This window comes from Ischnura elegans (assembly GCF_921293095.1).
Source record: "Ischnura elegans chromosome 13 unlocalized genomic scaffold, ioIscEleg1.1 SUPER_13_unloc_1, whole genome shotgun sequence".
NCBI classification, from domain to species: domain Eukaryota; kingdom Metazoa; phylum Arthropoda; class Insecta; order Odonata; family Coenagrionidae; genus Ischnura; species Ischnura elegans.
Window position 1 is genome coordinate 5,022,336 of NW_025791657.1, and position 11,436 is coordinate 5,033,771.

Consider the following 11,436-nt stretch of genomic DNA (forward strand, 5'->3'; position numbering starts at 1 on the left):
GGGTTAATGCCATGGCTCACCGTGACAGGAACTGGGTTGTCCAGCTGTTGGCTCTCTCCTGGCGATGATGACGCAGATTCTGGTGGCGACTTGGCTGTATCCTCTTGTGGAAGCTCGTATTCCCAGACGGAGTCCGGCGACTCCGGCGAATCGTTGTCCATGGTGCCTTGTGGCGCAACACACTTAATGGCTGCTATTATGGATGGAATAGCATTATGCTATTCTTCGATATTGCAACCGATGTTGCTATAATATAGCGTATTGCAACGCCTATGCTATTTGGTATTACGAACGGTTGCAATTCGTGTTTTTACTACACCGGAAGACGTAATTATCAGAATAGCATAGGAATTGCAACCGATAGGGTTGCAATAATAATACGCGGTCTTCGAGGCCGAGCAATTCGGTATTGCAACCCAAAAAGGACGTCCGCACAGACACTGTCATCTGTTTTCAATGTTTACTGCGAAAAATGGTGGGACAGCTGTACCTGAATTTAAGGCGATTTCTTTTGGCGTACGAAGAAGTAGAGAATCGAGGTCGACTTCGCATCGAAAGAAGGGTATTGCGAGATGCGACTTATCCCTTTAAGTTGCGGGAGGATGAATTTATTTCATACTTCCGCGCGTCTAAGGAAGTAGCAAGGTTCGTGGCTGACCGTCTTCGTGGCGACTTGCACCGGTAAAAGTCTTTCGGTCTAAGGGGCCTATTACGAACGAGCGGGCGGTACGCTACCGCCGGGCGGAGTTTTCGTTCGGTATACGGTATCATACCGCCCCTTGCGATTACGAATGGGACGGTCGGCAAGTCACCGCCGGGCGGAGAGTACGTGTCAGGGGGTCGGTAAGGAGCGATGCGGCGGAAGTGACGTTTGTATGAAAAATTCTGAGCTCCTTCAGCCCGAAAATGGTGTAGGCAATGGCAAGGGCGTGCGGTGTTCCAATTCCGCGGCAACTGTTCCTAGCAGACGAATATTTCGGCAAGAGTTGTTGGCAGTCGATGAGGACAATTAGTGGTATTTATGGATTAATAAGGATGTGTCCTTCGTTAATTCACCTTAAAAGTTTGACAAATGAACGAATTTTGCTCCTCAATTCTTATTTATAGGATAAAAAGTTGAATAAAACAATAATTAGCAGTGACTTGAGGAAGATATCATCAAAAAATCACGTATGAGCAGTCGCAGGTAGTGATAAATTGCATGGCAGACCATCGAAAAATTACGATAGAAGTGCTTTTAAGGCCAACGGGCAAGGTGAACCACCAATTCCATTAGAGATTTGACCGAAATGCCCATTCTTAAAAAATATATGAAAATCCACCACGAATACTTAGCTGGATACCATTAATCACAGACAATACGACACTCAAAATCTGTGAAATGACAAAATATCTGTTGCTCTGCATTCCTTTCGTGTTAGTAACGGGGTTTGGAAACCTAATGCAAATTCAGAGAACAAGAAAGGCACTTTTAAAAATAACGAAAAATAACTTTTTGGCTGTTATCTATGAAAAGCAATGGAGAATTAAAAAACACAAGATATGCACTACTGGTTACAAGAAAATTTTATTTCAATATAATGTCACAGAGTTTCACCATTCCTCAGGTTTATTCACGGGTACACAACCACAGCAAAACAGTTTGCCCACAATAAACATATGAGATCGCGAATCGGTTCCGCGGCAATCACACACACAGGCTACAACTTATTTCAATATTTCAGGTAAAATCCACAATCGATACAAGCTCACACCATTATAAATAATGGTAAATAGGATCATCAAAAACTGGAAGTCACTACCATTCTTATATTCATCACGTAAACCTTACAATGAAGAGCTCGCTATCCCAGTGAGAAATGGATCGTCGAATCTACGTCGAATCTCCGTCGATTCGACGACTATAGATCGATATATGGTCGACGTCGATTTTATTTGTTCAATCGACGATTTTTCGACGTGTTATTCTCATTGGTCAGCGGGGTCAGCGTGTTGATTGGCTGAGAGGAGGACTTAGTGTTGTAGTTTTAATGTCTTAAAAATAACGGTGAGACGCTATTACAACATATGTGTCTTAAATAAGAAATATAAAATTAAATAATTATTTTATTTATCCATAAACATTTGTTTTAATCTCCTAGAACAATCTTTGATTCCTTTTTATTCTGTAACTTGACCGGAAGCGCATGGCGTTGAAGCGTGAACGCATCCTCAACAGTCTCGCTGGTATTTTGATCCATGTTTTGATCTTTGGTCTCTGTTGATCTAACAAGCCGGATTTAACAACAACCGTAAACCTGAAACCTGTGTCGGTTGCTGTCGGTGTTTGGTTCGCAATTTGTGTTGTGCATGAGGAGGAAATGATGCAGAGCAACTGTGAAACTCATGTAAGTATTTTATTGCTATGTAAATAAGGTGAAGTTTCAGTTCTTAGTGTCATTACTGTTCATGAACATACCTATGTACGATCATGTCCCTGTCATTGGGCATAGACGAAATGGGGTAAGTAATTCATTCGCTCTCGTTAATATCAAGCCCTGGGTACACGATACATTAACTCGTACGTGTTCATGTCGAAGTTAATGCAAGGATGCATGAACCAAATAGAGCAGGATCATTTACTTGTTCACGCATTCATGCGTTCTTGCTAGTTAGTGTGGATACAAGGTGAATTTTCGCATTCATTTATTGACTCGCACAGGTTAATGTATGGTTTATACCTTTACGCAAAGTTAGTCGGTCGGCTTGAATCCGTGCATTTCTTGTTCAGTTCGCCGTGTAGTGAACATATATGACGGAATTACCAACCTTGCTTTTAATGCGTATTTGTTTGGTCGATATTTTGCTGAATCTTTGAGTATATTTGTGAACTTGAGTGATGTGATATTCACCGTTTTATGTACACAGTATAGCGGCTCCCCAGTCTAATGAAGCATTAGATGTTGTAAATAATATTGCATTTGTATTTTTCCTGCAAAGATGACCACCTAAGTCAGTTTCAAACGCGATGCCCCCTTAGACTAAGGAGCCCCTAAACTTTTCAATTACCATAATAGGTTGTATTTTCTCTTGTCGTTGTTCAGTACCGAAGAAATGTCCGTAGGAGAGCGAGGCGGAGAGCTGAACGAGCGCTCCGAACTCTTGATCAAGTTAAAGCCTTAAGAGAACAGTTGCTGCTTCATCGTGGGGGGGATTAAAGTGATAGTGATAGTAGTAGTGGTAATTTTGAGGGTGAGATAAGTGATCAGAGTGAACATGTCACTCAGTCACGGAACAATGTGGAGGTTGTGGCAGAGGTTGATAACATGGATAGATTTCAAGAGAGGGTAATGCTGGACAATGCTGCTGAGGTTTCGGAGTCAAGCGAAGATAATGGTGGAAGTGGGGAAGAAATCCTTGATGACCCAACTGACATGAATGACGAAGAGAAGGAAGCATATGTGATACAGTCTATACGAGAATGGGCCAGGAGTGGTGGTGTTCTGTCAATGAGGAAAGTGGATGACTTACTTGGACGGCTTTCACAAGTTTTCCATAAAATGCCAAAGTCCTATAAAACTTTGCTTTCCACAGCCGAAAGGACTGGCATATTAGTTACGGAAGACTTTAAATTATGGTACAAAGGCATTAAGGCAAACCTCAGTAAGATGGATTTAGATGAATATTTCCGGGTGAATGGCAAAATTGAAATTGACTGTGGTATAGATGGCTTGCCATTGCACAAAAATAAGGAATCGAAATTGAAGTTCTGGCCTATCCTTGGCAGATTAGTAGGTTCTCTTGACAGCCAATTCATTATTGCTATTTTTTGTGGTGCTACTGATCCCAAAGATATTGATATATTTTTGGGTGATTTTGTCCTTGAATTACAAGATCTCATGAGCAACGGATATGGATACAAAGGCGTGGAGTATCCGTTTTCTGTCCGTGATTTCATACTAGATGCTCCAGCAAGATCTTTGGTGAAGTGTTGCATTGGTCACAGTGGATACTCTACTTGTGAAAAGTGTACAGTACTTGGGAAATATTCTGTGGATCGGATGAACTTTGCTTGTGCTGGTCCAGACTGCACTTTTCGCACTGATGACTCCTTTGCCAACAGAGAAGACTTGAATCACCACTGTGGCCACTCACCCTTAGAGTTAGTAGGAATTGTCATGGTATCCCAGTTTCGGCTTGACTCTATGCACCTCTTGTACAAGGGTGCGTTTCTGAGGTTTCTTGAAGCATTGCTGACTTGGGAAGGCCCATGGAATCCTGATATTGATAGTCGGAAGGCAATGACTAATAAGTTGGTAAGCTGGGTGGACTCATGCCCAAGAGATTTCAATAGGAAACCACGAAGAATTGATGACTATTCAAAATATAAGGCAACAGAATTACGACGTTTGCTCCTTTATGATGGAGCTGTTGCTTTCCAAGAGTTGGATAACAGTGTGTACTGTTTGTATCTTTTGTTGCATTGTGCAGTGTACATCCTTGGTAGTTCCTTTCTGAGACCATTGTATCTTGGTAAGGCTGAGGAATTCTTGAAGCATTTTGTAACTTATTCTGCTGAGCTATTTGGAGAAAATTTTGTGAGTTACAATATCCATTCTTTGACTCATCTGGCAGATGAATGCAGGCTTCGTGGAAATGTGGATGACTTCAGTGCATTTGTGTTTGAGAATTTCCTCAAAAGTATCAAGGTCTGGGTATCTACCATTAGAGCAAATTGTTAAACGCGATTCAGAGAGAGTGGACATGGTGAAACCTGTTTTGGTTTCGCAAGAAAACAAAGTTGAATTGTTTGACCCTTGCAGGGATCCGAATGATGAGGAACTTGGTCGTCGGTTCAACAGAATTTGTGTGAACAACATCACTTTTAAGGTTGGTGGAAGGGACTCCTGCTTCATGACAACAGAGGGTACAGTGGTGTTATTGCAGAAAATAGTAAAGAGAGATCCTGATGTCATCTTGTTCTTAGAGAAACAATTCACTCAGTACGAAGATCTGTATAAGTACCCACTTAGATCATCTCGTCTTGGGATCCAGAAAGTTTCTGCACTGAGCGACAGCTGTGAAGTGTTCCCCATTAATGATGTCTTTGGGAAGTGCTGGCTTTTAAAAACTGGAAATTATTTTGCTTCACTTCCTCTCCTTCACAGTGCACCATTTTTCCATTAAGTTTTCACTTATTCATTGTTTCACTTCTTTTGTAGTTTATAGTTTTGCGTCAGTGTATTGCATCTATCATTTTTAAATTATTGCTTACAATTTCAATATTTAAATTGGATTTTGTGTCATTGTTTAACTAAATTATATCTTGGTTTTGTTTACCATTTTTGTTCAGTATTATTTTAATTCGGCACTTATTGAAAATTTACTTGCTTACCAAATTATTAGCCATTGCCTTCCGACTATCAATATCATATGTGCATTAGGGTACTTGAAAGTAGTCACTGAAAGAGATTTTTCATTCTCATTTCTTATCAGGTAACTAGTACATCAATGGGAGTACATATTTATTTAATCATTATTTTGTGATTGCTAATATTTTTTCAATCATCTATTTCAGTTTGTTCTGCTGCAGTTTTCTCTGCCAGATGAAAAAAATCCATCTGACACAAGGGAAGTACTAGAAGTAGGGAGCAAAAGTTGGCTGCGAGTTAATCTCGAGTCAAATGAACTCGAATGCTTTTGGCCTGCGGAAGATCTGGAACCCCATCAGCTGAGGGCTTTAGTCACAAAGCATGCCAAACCAGATAGTAGTTGGACTGTTCATGTTTGTGAAGTGGTCAAAAGTTACGGTAAGCCACTACCTTAAGGGAATGCACATGTTCTGTTATAACTCTGTTAGATAACTTGGTCATCTTTTCCCATTTTATTTTAGGTGACTACCTCTCTGCTCATTTAGGGTTGAAGAATCGTTTGGATGATTCAAGTTATGAAACCCAAATTGACCTTGGAAAGGGCAAAAGAAATCGTCTTAAGCGAGCCATAGACTCTTCTGATGAGGAAAAAGATATGGGGAAAAAACGACTTTCCGGAAGAACTTTCAAGAATGCCACCTCAGATTTGCCAAAGCCTCCCATAATTTTTGGTGACGAAAATCTTCCTGGCCCATCTTTCCATGGGAAATCCCTTTCCTCGGGAGTGCATAGGAAGAGGGTCGATATTAAGAGCAAAGCACTAAAGTCTAGAAAGGACAAAGGTACGAAGGCCAATAGCCTGACTGAGCTGAAGGAAATTTTGGCTCAAAAGAAGATAAGTTTGACTCTCCAGGACAATGTGCAAGGAGGTGGTACCAGCAGTGATACACCTTCATTACCTGATGCAGAGGTCACCACATTCAGCCCAGAAGATATTTCCATCCCTCAATTTCCTTCTCAAAGTAATGGGATATTACTTGAAGATGTAATTTCTGGAAGGGTTCCCCACAGCCAGGAAGAGTTTTTCAACTTTTCTTTCTGTGATGTTCCCTCACTAAGTCCTGAGAGGACATCATCTCCAAAGCAAGACTCAGCAAAGCAAGGGAAGTCATGCGATGCATCCTTGATCCAAGTTCCCTCTTCATCCAGGAATGTCCTCGCTAGTCAAGTTTCCCCAAATCGTACGTTCATTTGTTGATCTTTTCAGATGCTCTTGTGTTGTGATGCATGTTTTGTTTTATTAATCCTATTAATGTCTTTCTCTCTCTCAGGTGATGACTTTCAAAGATCAGTTTTACTTGCTTTGCGGGAGATTAATGAAAAACTAGAGGTTTTGGCTGCAAATCAGGCTAGGTTGAGCCTTCACCTTTTGCCTAGTGATAAGATCATAACGAGACCATCAGGGATACCACCCCTTCCTGTCCATACAGAGGTGGATCTTCGGAAGGTGGAGGCATTTTTGATGGAATCTGATGAGACAGTCTCTGACCTGGTAAGTGTCATGAACATTTATATCTTGTGCATTTAAAAATGCAAGTTGTGCTCCCCCTAATTCTTCTTTCATTTTCTTCTGTATTTGTAGTCCATGTACCTAAGTGTACATGTTTCCAGCAATAAAGACCAGGAGTACAAAAGTGCTATCAAAGTTATGGTTCATGTAATGGGGAATTCTCTGGCAAAAGAGTACAGCTTCAAAGGGCAACGGGGGAAAAACAGTTTCTCTGATTTGAAGCTGTGGACTGGTGTCAAAGGTGAGCTTGTATCTTTTCTTTTTAGACAATTAACACTTAATGTTTGTATATCAAGATTTGAACAATTAACACAAGCAACGAAGCATAAATTTGATGGCCTATAAATATGATTTCTCCTACTTCATGACATTGTTTGAGCATGACTTAACACTAGGAATACCGGACTTGACACCCCTCCTAGAACTACCAAATGGAGTCATTTTGACTCCTACCTTATAATTGTTTATTTTTCCAGTTTATCTATGTTTTTATTTATACATTGCTTTAGTTTATCATTTTTGTTTATTATTGCATTATTTCAGGGGTTATTTAAACAAAAAAATAATATTTTTTTTAAATGCGAGTTTCGACGGTATTGCTTTGAAATTCTTTTTTCCTACATGTTATGTTATTTTTATAGGATTTTCATACAGTAATTGGATAAAACAGCAAACCAAGACATTTCAAAATATTTTATCGTCATGTTTGAATGATCAAAAATATTACCTAGGCTACATTGAAGTTGGGAAGATAATTAAATACAGCAAAAAAACTGCATTTGATAGGCCACGCATTTGGCTAAGGTGCTTTACAATTCAAGCATTGTCGTTCATTGTCCACAGTTGCCCACAGAAATACTTTTGGCAGATCATACAATTCCAAACTGATCGATTCTTTCTGCACTTTGGTATTGCCTGGAAATATTTTTTTGCAGAATCCCGTCAGAAGAATATGCATTGGACACGCCACGCTTTGTCGAGATCTAATATGAGTATCAGCCAACTCTGTATCGAGCTTTTTCAAAAGCGTCTTGCGCGATATGTTTTAGGTAGTCTCCTTGTACACTATCCATGAATACCTGCTAAGTCGGAAGTATTTTACAACGAGTGGATAGGCCATCGCTGAGTATATGTTCTTGTGGTAATAATGTGATTTCATTTCTTTTGGTAATTCTCTTCGAATTATTTACCTTTCCCATAATGCTAGTACCCTAGCTTTTTCGCTGTTCGGCGAGTTTGACTGAGGTAATGTAATTATCTACGGTAACATTTCACCCTTTTTCAGACACGTTTGCATTAGTTTCAGTACTACTAAACGGCAATCTGCATTAAGTGAAAAATCTTTTCCATCTTTAGGGAAGTCATTTGCAAGATATTTGCTATCATTGTTAACAGCTAGCCAATATTCATGGCCGTATTTGTCCGGCTTAGATGGAATGTACTGACAATGAGTAAAATACACCTGATTTTACTGGGGAGAATTTGTTCAACAACCGTGATGTATGTACCAGGTTTGTAACAAGGAATGTAATTATCTGTGAATCTATCCTACACTTGACAGTTTTGAGCCGCTGGAATCGATTAGATTTCTCATCAAATCTTAGATAATGCAAATTTTTTACAAACCGGTTCCCAGTCGTTCATTTTATATAATGGTATTCCCCAGTCGTTTGACTAAATACTTGCAATAGAGAGATCATTTGTACCTGATATTCAACGGGCATAAAATATGGCTATACATGCATCTAGCTCCCCACCGAAAAGAGTAAAATCTTCATAATTTTGTTTGCGTGCTTCCACAATTTTACATCACTTCATGTGAGTCAGTATACACGAATCGATAAATAATTGTAGATAATATCTTTGTTTTGTAACTCCTTATGAAAGGGAAAGTAAATGTAAATTACTGCATGTCTTTTGCACGCATTATGTCTGAATCATCAGACTAGCTAGAAACGTTTTGAGGAATAAAATCTTTGACTTCGTCAGAGACGAAATGATCTTCCTTTTCGCATTCCGATTTACCTTCCGGTATAGAATGCAACATAGAAAGGACTTCACGCTTTAGCCTACTTCTTCTGGTCATACTGCCAGTCAGGAAAAATGAAAGCCTTACTTCTCTAGAGTTCTGCAGTCCACTCCAGAGTTCACTGGATTCACTAATGCGAAGGACAGCGCACGATTTTCCTGTGCGGCGCGCGACAGCCAGCGCTGTCAGAGCCGACAATAACTTTATTTCATTCATCCTTATATCAATGGAAGGATACAAAGGTACTTTTTCAGGTTTGAAAATGAACTTCCACGAGGTCAAGGGTGAAATAAAAGCGCTGCAGTGCAATACTGCGTATACAGTATTGAGCTGTAGCGAGCCTGATAGGCGGGGAGAAGGGAGGGGTAAGGGATGAGGGCAAGACACGACGGCTTCTAAACACATGAATTGAAAATGCTCAATATGAATGCCATATTTACCACTTTATCGCAGGATAAAATTATATCAGGACATTCATATGGTTTGTAGTTCGAAACACGGACCCGTGAAATTAGAAATGCCTTCAAATTCTCAAAAATATTGACCTAAAAGCGAAATAATTATATATTTAAGCCATCGATTGATTTAAATTAATTATTAACATAAGAAGAAATAAAATCTTGAACAAATATTACTATTTGGCGAAAAGACGAGCAAAATACAATAGGGAGTCAAAATGACTCCCTTTGGTAGTCGAAGGTAAATTTTAAAAAATGAGTACTATTTTACTTTCTAGAACTATTTTGGTCGCAAAGTTTTATTTCGTGTCAAAAATGAATAAAAGTCACGAAATTTCAGGCCGGAATTCGGAAAATTTTAGTCAGCGGAGAGAAATAAAAATCGCGAGGAGTCAAAATGACTCCATCGGTAGTTCTAGTGTTAAACAATTTTAAGAATACTGAAAAGCATAATTTTTTATTCAAAGCAGCATAAGGTATTATAGGTGTTAATACTGCATAAAGAGACACAAAAGACATTTTGTAGCTTAATTCAGGCTTGCATGTGTGGAAAATTAGCAAGAAATACATTTTTATTTAATTTGTTGTCCCTGAAGTTGGTGTTAGGGTTACAAAGCATTTTGCAGTCAGTGTTATGTTGAATGCTAATGTTGTACTTTTAATGTAACACAAGTTATGTATGTAAACCTTATATGTATTCCACTATACATAAAGGGGTATGAATTGTGAGTTTTAAAAGTCCTGAACAGGTCAAAATTTGGAATGTAAAGGGTAGAAACAGGTCATAAATTTGAACTTACGGGATTTTAAACTTAGTGTAATGTTGTGCATATGAAGTGTTGCCTCATGTGAAGTGTTTGTATCACTATTTTTATTTTGCTGTTATATTTGTCTAAACTGAGTCTTTTCCTCACAGGAGCCATTCTTTGCAAATTAGACACTGATCTAGCTGAGAGTGAAAGAGCAGTGAAATCTTGGTTAAAGGATGCTGCGTATAGGTCTCAGTTGGATGGATATGTTACTTCCAAGAAAATTCAGCAAGGCACATCAACTCGTCATCAGCCACAGGAATCACCAAAAAATATATAAATTTTCATTGTGTTCATACTTGTGTTGACATACAAGGCTTTGGATTAACTACCCCTAATGCGTCTTTTCACTACCGTAGAATGCGGTGAATAGGCTCACTTTTAAAATTTCTTGTGCTCTAACTTATAGACTTTGTAAAAACATCGCAGTGAATTCAATGCCATTTTGTGCCTTTTGCCCTATATTTCTGATTCATTACCTCAGGCATCTTAACACTAGGAGGACGGGAGTTTCGCGCTACCTAGAAGGACGGCTAGGGGTCATTTGACCCCTAAAATGTATTTTGGAATAAAACACCTAATTTTCAACCAACATTCAGTTTCATCATATTAATTGTTGAATCAGTTCATTGAAAACACTATTTTACATCGTTAAATATTATTTCCATCGTCAAAAGTTAATAACAATTATTTTAAAGAATTATGAACTAAACCGTATGTAGCAGTCGATTGCAAATCAAATAATGAAAATACATACACTCAATACAAAAGTTGTGTTACATGTTTAAACAATAGGGGTACTGGGTTTACAAAATTTACATTAAATTTTTTTAAACTTATTACTTTGTTGTAAATCTCAGACAGACAGTATTTTTTCAGCGCTGTTTGCACAAAATATTTTTTTGCGCTGAATGCGTTCATTGGACGATTTATTCATCTACATCTAAATCTACACACTAACCCGCAAGCCGCTTAAAAGCGCGTGGCAGGGGGTGTTAAGACACCAGCCATTTGCACATGAAAAGGAATTCGGAAAATGAAAAGGAAATTTGTGTAATGATTCAATTTGATGGTATCTGGCACCTTTTTCTTTTTTGTACCCGTGGAGATATGGCTGTTGGATTTGGAGACGTGTAAATAAATTGATACATGCTATCCATCATATCTACTCCCGCTTTGTTTTTAATATGAAATAGGATGGTCTCTGGTATTCTTTTAT

The 11,436-nt window shown here is 38.8% G+C and overlaps 2 protein-coding genes across 2 annotated transcripts; both read left to right on the top strand.

The window, feature by feature from the left end:
* Positions 1-5,544: 5,544 nt before the first annotated feature.
* LOC124172506 lies at positions 5,545-6,963 on the top strand. Its single transcript, XM_046551945.1, has 4 exons — positions 5,545-5,789; positions 5,873-6,592; positions 6,683-6,903; positions 6,949-6,963. The coding sequence occupies exons 2-4, from the start codon at positions 6,007-6,009 to the stop codon at positions 6,961-6,963; spliced, it is 822 nt and encodes a 273-aa protein (XP_046407901.1). The 5' UTR covers positions 5,545-5,789; positions 5,873-6,006.
* Positions 6,900-10,662, top strand: LOC124172452. Its single transcript, XM_046551893.1, has 2 exons — positions 6,900-7,162; positions 10,325-10,662. Exons 1-2 carry the CDS (start codon positions 6,997-6,999, stop codon positions 10,495-10,497), a joined length of 339 nt encoding a protein of 112 aa, XP_046407849.1. The 5' UTR covers positions 6,900-6,996; the 3' UTR covers positions 10,498-10,662.
* Positions 10,663-11,436: the final 774 nt, after the last annotated feature.